Below are 15,785 nucleotides of genomic sequence, written 5' to 3'. Positions count from 1 at the left end.
ACTCTGTAGACCAAGTTGAACTCAAACTCAGAGATCTGCCTGTCTTTGCCTCCTAAGTGCTGGTATTAAAGGCGTGCTCCAACACTGCCCAGAAAAAAAAAAATCTCTCCTTTTGTTTTTGGGTTTTTTGTGGGTGGATGGGGGGGTAGGGAACAGGATTTCTCTATGTAGTCCTGAAACTCAATAAGTAGACAAGACTGGCCTTGAACTCGCAGAAATCTGCCTGCCTCGCCTCTGCCTCTGCCTCTGCCTCCTACCTCCTGCTTCCTGCCTCCTGCCTCCTGCCTCCTGCCTCCTGCCTCCTGCCTCCTGCCTCCTGCCTCCTGCCTCCTGCCTCCTGCCTCCTGCCTCCTGCCTCTCTCTCTCTGCCTCTCTCTCTCTCTTTGCCTCTCTCTCTGCCTCTCTCTCTCTGCCTCTCTCTCTCTGCCTCTCTCTCTCTGCCTCTCTCTCTCTCTGACTCTCTCTCTCTCTCTCTCTCTCTCTCTCTCTCTCTCTCTCTCTCGCTCTCTCTCTCTTGCTCTGCCTCTCTCACTCTGCCTCTCTCGCTCTCCTGCCTCGTGCCTCCTGTCTCCTGCCTCGTGCCTCCGCCTCTCTCTCTCTCTCTCTGACTCTCTCTCTGACTCTCTCTCTCTGACTCTCTCTCTCGCTCTGACTCTCTCTCTCTCTTTCTCTCTCTCTCTCTCTCTCTCTCTGCCTCTCTCGCTCTGCCTCTCTCGCTCTGCCTCTCTCGCTCTGCCTCTCTCGCTCTGCCTCTCTCTCTCTGCCTCCTGCCTCCTGCCTCCAGCCTCCTGCCTCCTGCCTCTGCCTCCTGCCTCCTGCCTCCTGCCTCCTGCCTCCTGCCTCCTGCCTCCTGCCTCCTGCCTCCTGCCTCCTGCCTCCTGCCTCCTGCCTCCTGCCTCCTGCCTCCTGCCTCCTGCCTCCTGCCTCCTGCCTCCTGCCTCCTGCCTCTGCCTCTGCCTAGCTGTAGACTAGCTGCCTCACTCCTCCTGTCCAGTCTTCCTTGACATGATGGAGTGTTATTGGCCCAAAGAGCATTAATAGCTTAACTTTAATTTGTTTCCACAGGTTAGGAATGTTGCCCAAAGAAAACAAAGTATTCTGAGATGTCTCACAGGAAGGTCCTTGGTTGCTGCTGTCAGATGGGTTTCTAACAGTGCTCCTGGCATAGTTTAGTTTTCTCTCTCTCTTGCATCCCTCCTCCCTTTGGTCCTCCCTCTTTCCTCTTTCCTCCTCCTCCCTCAGGTCTTCCCTCTATCTCTTCAAATATTTCACAAGGTAGATTTAGTGCCTACCTTGGTGTCCTGCAGGTTATGTTAGAACAGATGCTTTTAAAACAGTAGAGATTCAGTGATGGAGAATAAGAATGGAAGAGGAGGTCAGCTTACAGGAAAATGACAAGAGAGATGCTGCCAGAAGCAGGCTTACAGGAGAGAAAAGAAAGTGATTTTCAAGACAATAGCTGCCCCCAATGAGATCTGATAGAGTTCAAGGAAAGATCATCAGGCCCTTTGTGGTACCCCACCCCAGATCTGAGACCCACTGATAGCAATTTAGATAATTGTTACTGCTTTTCTGGATGCTAGACTGGTGTTCCATTTAAGAGCCGGGACACAAGGTAGTCATGAGACAGCCAGCTTACACCCCTGCAATTGCCAGGATTGGTTTATACCCACTAAGGAGCTGACATTGACCAGCAGTGAACCATCCCTAAGCCTCCAGCTTGTCCTTATCTTTCCTGTCTACCCCTCCAACAATTACTTACTGGGCACTGACTCAGCCAAGATGCTCTAGGTCTCAAAGGCATGCTAGGAAAAAAGGAGACATGGACCATGCTCTGTGGGGTCTAGGGGGATAATGCAGTCAGCATGCTAAGTAGAATTGTATTACTGGGCTAAGAAAGTGATCTCTGAGCAACATGGTAAGTAGAAGAGACAACAGGGTAAAGGCCTGAGGCAGGAGACTGGCTTGTCCCTGGATGAAGGAAGGCCAGAGTTAGAGCAGAGAGACCATCAAACTCAAGAGCAGACCTCATGAGTTTGTCAGGCATGTAAGGAATAGAGATTTAGATTGGAGCTTCTCCTCTTCTTGAATATTTACGACTAAGGCTTGGGGACTGTGAATGGATGACAATGGACCTGCCTCTAACTATAATCTCCCATAGATACCATTAAGGTCAGAAGCCAGAAAGAGAGGAGGAAGGGGAGGGAGAAGAGAGAGTGGAGGAGGGAACAGAGAAAGGGAGATGAGAGAGAAGACAGGAGGAAGGAGGAGAAGGAAGGAGAGGAGAAAGATGAAGAGAGGGGGGAGAAGAAAGATGATACTAGGAGAAAGAAGATGAAAAGAGGGAGGGGTGGCAGTAGCAATGCTCATAGGTCTTGGGTGGTCACTAGGCTCCTGAGTCTCCCCCTACCAGCTCTATAGCACTGGAAGCTCCAGTCTCAATAAGGAGGATATGCTCCCATACACACAAGCATTCACAGAAAAAGACTTAAGCCCAAATATGACCCATAGAAGATGGTAAGTAAAGAGAGGGGCGCCTGCCACCATCTAGTTCTGGAGTGAGAACAACAGTCACTAGCAGCCTTTGAGGAAAGCTAACCACCACCTAAAACTTACCTGGAAATGCAAGGAGCCAATTGAAATCTCATCCCACTTCTCTTCTTCAAAAGCCCTGGCTCCCTTGGTAATGATATTGGCACGGAAGCGGGAGATGAGATCTTTCATGGAGAATGACTCCTCCTTTCCATGTTCATCACTGTTCAGACAGACCAAGAAGGGTGAGTGGAGAGAGGAGGCACATGCCCACACGGATGCAACCATGGAGTGCACTTGGCACTCCATGCCTGACTATACCAATTCTCCTCTGGCCTGAGACCTAGATGCTCAGAACAAGCTTCTCTCATGAGTGTAACAGCAAGACACACCCACCTGTTAGATATAGCCATGCCCCTCCCGAGGATATGGTCTCATCTCCAAGGAGAAGCATACAGGAGGCAAAGGATGGACAAGTCTTAGATGAAGAAGCCGGATGAACAGAGTAAAGAGGACAAGGATACAGAGAATACCAGTTCTGGAGCATGGGACAGGGCATGAACAGGACAAGAGCTGTCAGCAGGCTGAACTAAAAAGACCTGCTTTGCACAGAGACTGCACTCTCTCATGCAGGCCACAACATAAAATATAAATAAAATAAATAAAATAAAAACCATAAAGCCGGGCGTGGTGGCGCACACCTTTAATCCCAGCACTCTGGAGGCAGAGGCAGGCGGATTTCTGAGTTCAGCCTGGTCTACAAAGTGAGTTCCAGGATAGCCAGGGCTACACAGAGAAACTCTGACTCGAAATTTAAAAAAAAAAAAAAAAAAAAAAAAAAAAAAAAAAAAAACCATAGAGGATAAGATTCTTTGGTTATTTGATGAGACAGGATCTCCCTATACACAATCCTCCTGCCTCAGCACCCCAAGTGCTATGATTATAGCCATGCATCACCAGGCCCAGCTTGTATAATTCCTGTTTGAAAGTTTTGTTTACTCATACAAAATGACTTTCTGTGTTTCCATACACCCCAGTCCGTTCAGAGGAATACACTCAAACAGCTCTAAAAACTTCCCCCAACCCAGGAGCGCACACTCTATTCCATCAAAGCGTGCGTGAAACTATTTACAGGGAAAGAAATCGAAATAAGGGTGACTTCAGTTGGGCTGGCTCGGATGAGGTATGAGTGGGGTGCGATCCCTACTTGATCTGGGGTTACTTGGATGCACAAACCCGTAAAACTTCACTGTTAGGCTTAGGACTTTTTGCACTTTGCATAGTTTGAACAAATTCTAGAAATTCTAAGTTGGTATATGCTGGGAAGGGGCAGGAGATGTTCACTAACCATGATAGAATATGTTCTGGGGATAGAGCTGGAATTCTGTGGGTTGGTGTAGAGGGATTAAGGGTTGTGAATCCCTTCTAAATGGAAGTGGTCACCTAGAGCCAGGGACTGGGAGATCCAAGTCTAGCTTCACTGCTCCTCTGGCAACCTGAGGGACTGCAGTTTTGAAACCTTTGATTCTGGATTTACTCTCAAAGCTGTTATAAGCTCCTTTGTGTTTTGTAAAAAGGAAGGCTTCTTGTCTGAAGACTATTGTGTTACCATGTGAATGGGGGAGCCCATCAATCTGCATCTAGAACACTAAGAAAAAACCGCCAAGCCCTGCTCAGAGTCTCTTGCCTATGACATCACTGGGGCTGCTCAGCCTTGCTCTAAACCAGCAGGTGGGAAACATATTCCCTGCTGGTAGGAACCAAGGTTACAGCAAGCCTGTCTTCTCTAACCTTCACATTACAGACCCAGAAAATGTCAGATTCATTATCCCTCGTTCTGCATGTTGGAGAGAATGTCCCTTGATGCTGAGAAATTCAGAACAACAGAAACCTCAAAGCTGTGTCACAATTCCACACCTGAAGAAGATAAACTGGTCCATGGCCAGGGAACCCCAGAGTGTGTGCTCCCAGAAGACTAGAAACCCCAACAGCCAATCTTGAGTAAAAGTCAAGGAGTGTCCCATGGCCTCCTTTCAGCTGTGTGTTGCTGCTTAAGGTGTGAACATGTGTGCAGAAGTCTACATGGCACACGGGAAAAAAAGGGTCCCAAGAGTGTGTACCTACCTTTCTGGCCTGAGAATGAGAAATGAGGAGCCTGTGCCCACCATGGCCTGATGGGACAGCTGGATGACTGTCCCTAATTAATACCCTGGTTACCGGATTTTAGTTTCCTCTAAGGAAAAATGAGGAGTTGGTGTGGTCAGAACTTCCTAGAGTTGAGCTGGTATCCTAACTGCATCTGTACCCTCAGGAGAGCTGTAGGGGGCAGGGAGCACCCAGAGACACTGGCTGTGTCTGAAAGTAACTGACAAACAAAACCTGCCTGTAATCACATTCCAAACAGTTTTATAAGCACTCCTTGTATGAAGTAGGGCAGGAATCCTAAGAGGCAGGAGACAGTAGGAAGATGGGCAATGAAATTAGGTCAAGCTGGTGACAAATTAAAACAAGGAGTAGAAATAGAATAATTAAAGCCAGAGCCAGGGGTTCTCCGCATTTTATGAGAATATCAAGAAAGACCATGGAGCACATTATAAAGTCTTGACCTTAAATGTCTTCACAGGCCCATGGTAGAGACTGGATCCCCATCATTATACCAATAGAATTGGTAAAAAATTTAGCCGGGCGTGATGGCGCACACCTTTAATTCCAGCACTCGGGAGGCAGAGGCAGGCAGATTTCTGAGTTCGAGGCCAGCCTGGTCTACAAAGTGAGTTCTAGGACAGCCAGGGGTACACAGAGAAACCCTGTCTCAGAAAACAAAACAAAACAAAACAAAGCAAAAAACTTTAAGAGGTGGCACCACCAAGAGGTATGTAAGTCACTGGAGACATGTCTTCAAAGAGAACTGTGGTGTCCCTAGCTCTTCTTTCATTATCTCACCATGTACTCCTGCTGGGATGTGCCACATGGGCCCAAAGCAACAGGGCCACCAATCATGACTGATGTCTCAGAATCGGTGCATTCGCTTTACAGGTTGATGGCCCAAAACATTTGCTACAGCAACGGTGGGCTGATTGACTCAGGCAGTAAACGAGAGTCCTGGGAATGATTGACAGGAACTGAGGGAGGGGCTCACCCGGTAAAATACTGCACACGCGAGAAACAGTTCAGTCCCCAGCACTCACATGCAAACCCTTGCTCAGCGGCACCCACTGATCATCCTAGTGCTAGAGAGGTGGAGTCAGGAAGATCCCTGGGGCTTGATAGTCAGCAGGTCTAGCCTGATCTGTGAGCCCTAGGTTCCGTGAGAGACCCTGTCTCACAAAACAAGGTAGAAAGTGGTTGAGAAAGAAGCCCAAGACTGATCTGTAGCCTCCACAGCCACTTGTATACGTATATACCTTATCAATATGCATGCACATGGACACGCTCACATGCACATGAAGGAAGGAAGGAAGGAAGGAAGGAAGGAAGGAAGGAAGGAAGGAAGGAAGGAAGGAAGGAAGGAAGGAAGGAAGGCAGGCAGGCAAACAAGAATTGGCCCCAAAGGGTTCACTGACGTCATTGGGCCTCATTTCTCACTGCAACTTCAGGGTCTGGACTCACCACCTTCCAGATCTTTTCTTCCTAGATGGGTACCAGGTCCCCCAGGGGCAAATAGTTATTCTTGTCTCCTGACCTCAGGGAAAGGGTCTAACCTGGCATTTAACCGCCACTGAAGCTCCAGAATACTTGATGTGTTCACCAGCAGATACTGAGCCTCGTTCACCAAGGACAGGGCAACAGCAGTACCGGGAGGCTGACCTGAAAAGGAAGCAAGGATAGAAGGGTTGCTTCCAGGAAATGCTGGTGAGGCTCAGCCTCAAGCCCTGTGGTTTCTACAGGCAGATGCCTTCCACAAGGGGAAAATGTACAAGAATGTTCTAAGCATGGCTCACATCTCTCCAACAACAGAAAGAAGAGGAAAAAACAAGGTCCTAGCATATCCTGCATCAAATAATCCAGAGAAGAAAATAAAACACTGGTATGAATTTATTCTGATGAATTTTGTTTCTGTAGCAAGGTCTTATTACATAGGCTGGCCTCTGGTTCCCAATCCTCCTGCCCCTACTTCCCCGGGTTATGGATGAGTGCCACCACACTCAGCCTCAGAGCCAATGCTTGGAAGCAAAACTGTAGGGCTAGAGCAAGCCCTGCCTGCCCTGGACAAGACTGGGAGGCTTGTGATGTATGCAGGCTTACATAGGGCTTCCATCAGTTATTTTCATGTATACATATGTGTGCGTGTGTGCATGTGTATTTGAATGAATTCATATGGGTATCTGCCTGCATCTCCATGAAGGCCACAAAAACTGGATCACTTAAGACTAGAGTGACTGACAGATGTAAGCCACGATGTGTGTGCTGGAAATTGAACTGGAGAGGACCAGTGCCTCTCACCACTGAGTCATCTCTACAGTCCCACAATGGCCTTCTAGATGTAACCAGAGAGAATGAGACAGGCAGACAGACAGACAGACAGACAGACAGACAGACAGGCAGACAGATAGGCAGGCAGACTTTGGCAATAAACAGAAGAGGATACTCCAGCAGCCAGTGGGTTTACAAATGGTACTTATGCAGAAGTAAACAGAAGATTCAAAGTTATTGAAAAGGAAAAAATACTGCTGAAAGAATCTGTGAGATTGTATTTTTATCTAAGATGTGATAAAGGGTTGGTTGGGTCAGAACTTGCAGAGCATCTTCAAGCAGAGACAGCAGTCTCCAGAGTGTGTGATCCCACTCTATCTATCCTCTTTGGTCAGCCTAAGGAGGGAGTTACCATTTTATCCTCTACAAAGGGCCTTCTTCCCTGTCACAGAGGAAAGGCCACAGGGCTCCCAGTGCTCATTGCCCTGAGGGCTGACCACCTCCAGCATAGCAAACAAAAGTCCCATTCAAACCCTGGAGCCAGGAATGGGGAAATAAAAGTCTCCACAGCCGGGGCAAAAGATCCTCCCACAGGTCAGGTGACACAGCCAGTCCTTCACTGGGCAGGGAACTGCAGGACCCAATTAAGCTGTCAAGTGACAGACATGAAAGGCAATTCATGTTAGACCCCTGTGATCTGGTCACAGGCCTCAGAAGATGTCTGAGTGACAGTATGTTAACCAAGATCCCTTTTCCCTGCTCCTCATTCATGAGATTTCCCAGAAGTGAGTGGTGCTGAGTACAACCAGGTCTGTCTGCAAGTGGCAGACTCTCAAGTGTGGGAAAGCCCAGCTAGGGTTCCAAGACTTGCCCTTTATGTTCAGTAGTTATTTTTCAAGCTATATTATAGATTTGTGTTGTTTGATTGACTAGACATTGTTAAAATCATAAGAACTTAATCCAGGAGAAATTTCCTAACCCAGATGATCTAACCAAACTTCATAGCCTTCTTATATGTTTCCATTTATATTCTTTTTAGTTCTATAGAGATGTGAGAGGATAACAAGAAAGAGAGTTCTATGCATAAAACAGGTCTGACAAGATTCTACTGAAGGAGGAATGAAAGGAAATTGAAAGAATTCAAATGCCTGGCATGGTGGCACAGTGTCATCTCAGCACCTGGGGGACAGAGGGACAGAAGTAGGCAAATCTCTGAGTTCAAGGCTAGCCTGATTTACAGAGATAGTTCTAGGACAGCCAGGGCTATAGAGAGAAACCCTGTCCTGACAAAAACAGAAACAAAAAAAACTACAAAAAAAAAAACAAAAAAAAAACAAATATATGGGCTGGGGAGGTGGCTCAATGGATAAAGTGGTTGCTGTGTGGGCATGAGAGCAGACACTCAGATTGTCAGGATCTACACAACACTAGATGCACTACTATGCATTTGTAATTCCTGTACACCTAAGGTGAGATGGAAGACAGAACCAGGAGAATCCCAAGGATTTAGGGACAATCTCTTGTGTACTTTATGGAAGCATCACCTGTCAATAAAAAATCTGATGGCCAAAAAGCTGATGTAGAATTAGAAGATGGGACATCTAGCAGAGAGAGAGGATCTCTGGGAAATAGTGAGGTGGAAAGATTCCCCACCTGGGCTCTGACGGCCTCTGAGTCATTATTCAAGAACTGGGGCTTGGGTGAAAAGGCCTGTGATGACACTAAGAGGTTGAGGTCCGTGTAGTTTAGTATATGCAGCAGTGAGCCAGAAATTCTGCCTCAAGCAAGGCACACATGTACACATGCACACACACCACATACACACACATATACCATACACACATATCATACATACACACATACATATATACACCATACACACATATCAGATATATACACGTGCACCATACACAAACCATACACATCACATCATACACATACACACACACACATCATACACACATTAAAAAGATATATACATACATATATGCTACATATATACACACAGATATCAGCTCACATAGTCACATGTATTTTAATGAAAACTCATGAAATTTACATTGCTATGGCATTAAGATGATTATCACAGCACTGAAATAGCTATGGACAAGTTGGAAAGAATCTGTACACATTTTAACTCACAATAACGTTCGATAAAATGTGCTGTCGGGCTGCAGAGATGTCTCAGCAGTTAAGAGCACTAGCAGTTCTTCCAGATGACCCAGGTTCAGTTCCCAGCACTCACACAATGGCTAACAGCTGTCTGTAATTCCAGTTCTAGAGGATCTGATTCTCACATCTGGACTCTAAGGGCACTGCATTCACGTGGTGCACAGATCTATATGCAAGCAAAACACCCATGCACACAAAATAAAAATAAAATATTCTGCAGATGCTATCTTTTGCAACTATTTGAACTCCTTCAAGACTTTAGATAAAAATGTAAAAATGCTCTGGGGAATAATGAAACTTAATTTTTTTCCCCTAAAATCTCCAACCACAGAACTGGTTTAAGGCCAGCTAGTCCTCGGGAGCTTTGTCCTGGGAAAGGCATCCTGGAAGCAATCATAAGCCCACCGCTCTCCCGCTCTGATCCCATTTGTACAACCACAGGCCTGGTCTCTTCTCTGTGCCCCCCACCACCACCATTGCTGCATCCGGGAGTGCCAGCTGTGGTTCCACGTCCCCACGTTTCTTACTATGATGCAGCTGTACCCCAGCCCTCAAGGCAGGTCACAAAACTCCCAGCTTAGAACCTTGCAGTGTGTCCTGCAGTCATGAGATGAAGTCAGGAGTCGTTGCCCTGTGAGTCCACTTTCTGGGCTGAGTGTGACATGCACAGTAACCTAACACTCTATCCCAATGAGGTACCTTTTCTAGGCGTCTTCCTGGCATTTCGCTGGAAGTGTGGACTTTGCTTGATTAAATGACATAGACGGCCAAAAAACTTTGACAGCCATCTTGAAACATTTTCGCCACAATCATAAGTATTTACCCTGGCCAAAAATAAATAAATAAATAAATAAATAAATAAATAAATTTATTTTTATGTAGCAACTCTTTGAACAATTATTCAGATATCAAGTGGGCAAATTAAAACAAGATAACATAAAATAAAATGTTGCCAAGTCCTCACTACCAGGCAGCCTGAAGCAGACAACTTAAGAGAGCTTCAGAGATCCCTCCAAAGTCCAAGTAAATCTGAGATGCAGGGCCCATGCGAGGCTTTCAGAGCTGAGCTAAAGCTTTACACAGCCCCCTGAAGACCTTCTGTGAATTAATTACTGACACTGGGAACACATAGATCAGACTTTGACACTTCTAGCATGATATTTTGCATTAATAAGGCCTTGAACCCAGAATCATGTCCTGTTTTGGTTGTTTGTTTTTTTTTTCAAGATTTATTTATTTATTTTATATATGAGTGCTCTCTCTGTATATACACATGCCTGCCAGAAAAGGGCATCAGATCCCATTACAGGTGATTGTGAGCCACAATGTGGTTGCTGGGAACTGAACTCAAGACCTCTGGAAGAGCAGGCAGAAAAGAACAGGCTGAGCCCTCTCTCCATCCCTCAGGCCCTGATTTCTCCAATGGGTCTGATGGAATGTTTTCTCTCACATTCAGATCACATGGGCTGATATGTTTCATTCACAAAAATTAATGCTGAGACTATGAGGTAATGATGTGTAGGTAAATCTGTTGATCTGGTGTTTTCAAAGTGTAGATTCTGTGGCTGGAGAAATAGCTCAGTTGTGAAGTTGTTCTTCTAGAGATCCTGAGCTCAGTTTTTAGAGTTGACATGGCAGCTCACCCCTGTCTGTAGCTCCAGCTCAGGGCGGGGCGATGGGGGGCAGGGCAGGGGCTGATGCCTCTTCTGACTTCTGAGGGCACCAGGAACACACAATGTGCACATACACACATGGAAGCTAAACACTTAGACACATGAAATAAAATAAAACTCGGAGATGCTCCAGAATCCCCTTAAATGTATAAGGTAAAGATTCAGGGTCACAACCTATGGGATCACAATATCTTAGGTTACAAAGTAGATATGGCTGAAAACTTTAACTTTCTTGGGGAAAATAGCTGGCTCCTTTCTGGAAAGACCTGGGACCGAGAAGCCAGTTTGTAGTGTTAGCCCCTGTGCTTTCAGAGGCCACACCAAGGTCACAGCCATCACCATGGACCCATGGCTCTGAGCAGAAGTGCCTCTGACCTCCAGTCATCTGGAAAGCATTATTAACACTGGGTCCATCTAAAATGCAGCCAAGTGATAATTACATACGACCAAGAAAATAGCTGCACATATTCTAAACAGGCAAGATCTCTCACTGGGCTAGGCCCTCACTGCCATGCGTGATGACCTGAGTCAGTTCCCAGAACCCACATGGTAGAGGAACAAAACCAATGTCTACAAGTTTTCCTCTGACCTTCACATGCCTGCTGTGGCACATGCACCTACATACACGCATGAAAAGAAATAAATAGTGAAAATAATTATACATATTCCTATGTAAATATATTTCTTTCTGTCAGAAGTTTTGCTTATAGCAATGTGGGAAAATGTTTACCCAAAATTCATTGTCCCAGTAAAAAAATGTACTGGAATGAATATTTAAATTGTTAAAACTATAAAAACTGGTACAAATACTACCAGCAAGAGGATGTAGCTCTGCTTAACATGTTAGCCCCCAAGATGGCAGACGTTCAATTGGGCATCAGCATTACATTACCATCCTTTTCTTCTTTCCTAGAGGGAAAGGCCTCAGAGGGTACCTTGCCTGTCTCTTGGGAGACACACAAGTCTCTAGTGAACTGTCTATAGTTACATTTTTTTTTAATTGAGAAAGAAGGTTGGTTGGTATTTACTTGGGAAGATTTTTCATCATTGGAAAATTTGCTATTGCATGTTTTAGGAATAGGTCATATTTAGGTCACAAGGGATACAAATGCTAAAACGTTACTGCTGAGAATGAGACAGGTGAGGGCAGGAAATAAGCCCTTGGGAGTCATAAGTAGTGAAGAGCAGGACAGGCACAGGGAATAGCAAATACAGATTTGAAAACGGGGCACGTTGATTAGTCATGAAGCCTGCATGGTTGGGGTAGAGTGTGCAGCAGACAGAGTAGAAGGAGTAAGATTATTGTATAGGGCAAAGCTCTCTCCTCCCTCTGGGCCACTGTGTCCAAGGAGCCAAGGGTGTTACCTGCTTCTGAGCCTCACCTGTCAGCACACACTCTGCTTTGACAAATCTGAGTCTGTTCTCCATCTTCCTCAAGAGGCACCTGTATGGGCTCCATCCCTGATGAACAGAAGGTAGAAGCAAACTGAGCACCACACAAGGCAGATGACTGTGCACGGGAATGTTCGCTGTTATGAAACACAGTCATTTTAATGACACTGGAATTTGATTGAATGAGGAAAGCGGATGACTCTAGAAGCGGATAGCAAAGAGACGGTCTTCCTCGTTATCAGCACCACAGCACGTGCTTCAAAGAGCTTCCTGGTGTGATATCTGTACTGAGCCATCACACCCACAGTCCCCAGGACCCTTTACAGATGTCTTTAATGGATTCCTCTGCTCTACGAGTCCACTTTTTGAAGTCATTGTTCTCAAAGCTACCTAAAGCCTTTCGAAACAGACAAGCAGGTGGTCATACTGCCCCAAACACATATGATTTCATCTGGTCTCAGAAGCTCAGCAGGGTCAGACCTGGTTGGCACTTGGATGGGGGAAATAGACAGGAAGGATGCTACTGTAAAGATACTGGCAGGGAGTGTATATTTCCAGAATCAGATTAGCCCTGCATCAGCAATCATTATTGCTTTTAAAAAGTTGCACTTGTGCAATTGGAAAGGGATTCCAATGTTCTTCAATTGTTATAATCACCATATACATGCAGGACTAACATACACATATAGTAGATTAAATAATAGCATATTAGTATCCTGGGTACATGAGCTTGAACAAAATATATACAAAAAAGGAAGCTATACTCCAACATCACTAGTGAAAAAAGACACAAAAATACTCAACATGATACTATCTAGTCAAACCTAGCAAAGCATTAAGACATATCATCACATACTATTTTTTTTTTCTCAAGGCAGAAGGATAATTCCGGACAGGATAGTCCACTAACAGATCACACACATTAACAGATGATGAGACCCAAGCATGTTTATGACAAGGGTCCCCCAAGTTCACCTGTCTAGAGAAGAGCTGGACCCCAAGACAGAGAGAGAGAACAACAGAACAGCACAAGAACAAAAGCACTGTGCCTTTAAGAAAAGGCAGAAGGTGAGCCGTTTCCAACAGGGCTTACTATTGTTGGCCCCATGCTGCAAAAGTGCCTTGATGGGACAGGGAAGTTGCAGCTATAAAAAGCTCTTCCATGGCAGAGCAGAAAAGCAGCCACAGCACTTGGGCTTTTCAGTCCATTGGTAGCTGCAGATCTACTGTCAGGCTAGTGTACATTATGACTTATGGAAGCCAAGGTGTATCTGGAGTGATACTCAGGACACTGGAAAACATGAGGCCTACACAAGAGAGACTTGCTTTTTAAATGTGTCATTCTTCTATCTAAAAATACAAAGTGAATAAATAAAATAAAAATCAGCAGAGCCGGGGCGGTGGTGGCGCACGCCTTTTATCCCAGCACTTGGGAGGCAGAGGCAGGTGGATTTCTGAGTTCGAGGCCAGCCTGGTCTACAAAGTGAGTTCCAGGACAGCCAGGACTACACAGAGAAACCCTGTCTCGAAAAAAAAAAAAAATCAGCAGCAACAGAGATGCCCTTCGGTGAAACAATGGGCAAATGTACCTTACAACATTCACACTCAGACACACTTCTCAGTAACATGCAGCTACTTGTCATGTTACAGGCAGGACTTGGGTAGATCTCAAAAATGGTCATGCCGCGTGAAGGAAGCAGTCGCTGAGGTTCACATACTATAGATGCTCTTGATTCCACAGAGGCTGCAGAAAAAGAAACTACAACAGGGGTAGCACAGGCGCTTTGAGGTTTTGGACTTGAGCTGTAGGGTGTGATTATACAAATATGCACATGTATTAAAATTGTTACAGTAGAACAAAGGGTCAATACCAGCATTCTCTTTGGAATGTCAGAAATATTACCTACTGGTTTAAGGAAAACTCAACCATGGAACCAGAAAAAAACACAGGTAAAAGACAAAGTCATAAAGACATGGTTATAGGATGTCATGAAAGTTCAACCACAGTTGGGTAGAAACCAAGATATTCTACAAGTGGGGAGGGGAAAGACCCAGGAGAGCTGTAAAGAATATATAAGCTATATATGTAATATATAGTTATATATAACATATATAATATATGCTATATATTATTTCTTTATATAAATAATATATAAATATAACATATATATGTGAATACATAATATATTTTAATTGCAAGTATATTATATTTATATATTATACTTACTTTATATAATATAAATTATATTATAAATTGTATATTGCATATTATATATTAGATATTCGATGCTATATGTTATATGTTACATATTACATATTATATATGTGTGTGTGTGTGTGTGAAATGGTTATGACCATTACCATTGGGCAAACGAATAAAAGTCTGATGACTCGAGTTCAATCCTGAGAACACACATAAAAAGCTAGATATGGCAGCAGGCCTCTATTATCTCAGCACACTTGCAATGAGATGGGAGTCAGAGACAGGAGAATAGAAAGCTCAAGGTCCAGCTAGCCTGTAATACACAGCAAAACAGCAAAAATAGGAGAGCTTGTCTCAAAAACAAAGTGGAAAGAGAGAACTGACTCCCTAAAAGTCGTTCTGTGATGTCCACACTCACACACATACAGTGATTTGTATAAGGAAAAATACAGGAAAGAGAGGGAAGCTTAAGACATTATGCCAAATGTTTGGATTTTATTTTTCTGGTTTTTCGAGACATGGTTTCTCTGTGTAGCCCTGGCTGTCCTGGAGCTCTCACTCTGTAGACCAGGCGGGCCTTGAATGCAGAAATCCACTTGCCTCTGCCTCCCAAGTACTGGGATTAAAGGCAAGCACCACCACTGCCCAGCAAGTCAAATGTTAAATATTGTCTAAACTGATGGCATAGATGTGTGTTATATTGATTTCTGCCTCTTTGCTGATGAATACTATAGCCATTTAGATGAATTAAAATGTAATAAGTTTTGAAATTCAGTTCTGGTTTCTGCTGGGCACATTTTGAGGATTCAGTGGTCACATATGACCAGAGGCTGCCAACTGTACATTGTAGATGCTCAACACCCTCATCACTTAGAAAGTCACTGGACAGAGCTTTCCCTTGTGTGTTCAAGAGGATAGAACAAAGCATAAAACACAAAGCATGATGGGTAGGGAGAATGAAAGTACAGAGAACCCTAAGATCCCAGGCTCTTATCCCGTTTCTCCTGACAAATTCCTCCAAATAAAAAGAAAACGACCTTTGTGGTCTTTCCTGGACATGGTTTCATTTACTTGAAGATAATGCTAACATTTGGTCATCAGGTTTTTGTTTTGTTGTTTAGTCTGAGAATGGAAGCTGCCCCAGTGGTCTCTCTGTGGAAATGAACCATTTCACACCTTCTGCTTTGATGACCATGATCCTCTGCTGCAGGTCAATGAAGGGCTGGATCAGGCAGAGCCTTGGCTCCTGCTTCTGACTCATGCAAATGCCATTGTGATTCACAACCATCCAGCTCCGGTCATACAGCAGCCCTTGGCTCCCCACAGGCCACTTGGTCACCTAAACAAAAGCAGAGAGGATTTAGGTAAGGGCTCCTCAAAATTATTTATATCATTACATC

The 15,785-nt window shown here is 44.8% G+C and overlaps 1 protein-coding gene across 1 annotated transcript in view; it reads right to left on the bottom strand.

Annotated features, from left to right (window-relative positions):
- Mocos (molybdenum cofactor sulfurase) overlaps positions 1-15,785 on the bottom strand; it is a 48,307-nt gene that overhangs the window by 4,541 nt on the left and 27,981 nt on the right. Inside the window, exons 9-13 of the mRNA XM_021150722.3 lie at positions 15,562-15,724; positions 12,173-12,251; positions 9,817-9,941; positions 6,234-6,339; positions 2,617-2,755 (exon numbers count right to left, since the gene is read on the bottom strand). Of these exons, the coding sequence (XP_021006381.1) occupies positions 2,617-2,755; positions 6,234-6,339; positions 9,817-9,941; positions 12,173-12,251; positions 15,562-15,724 (612 nt within the window). The remainder of the gene's footprint in view (positions 1-2,616; positions 2,756-6,233; positions 6,340-9,816; positions 9,942-12,172; positions 12,252-15,561; positions 15,725-15,785) is intronic.

This window comes from Mus caroli, unplaced genomic scaffold (assembly GCF_978045245.1).
Source record: "Mus caroli unplaced genomic scaffold, Mus_caroli_1 scaffold_19, whole genome shotgun sequence".
NCBI lineage: Eukaryota > Metazoa > Chordata > Mammalia > Rodentia > Muridae > Mus > Mus caroli.
This window is presented reverse-complemented; position numbering and strand designations above follow the sequence as displayed.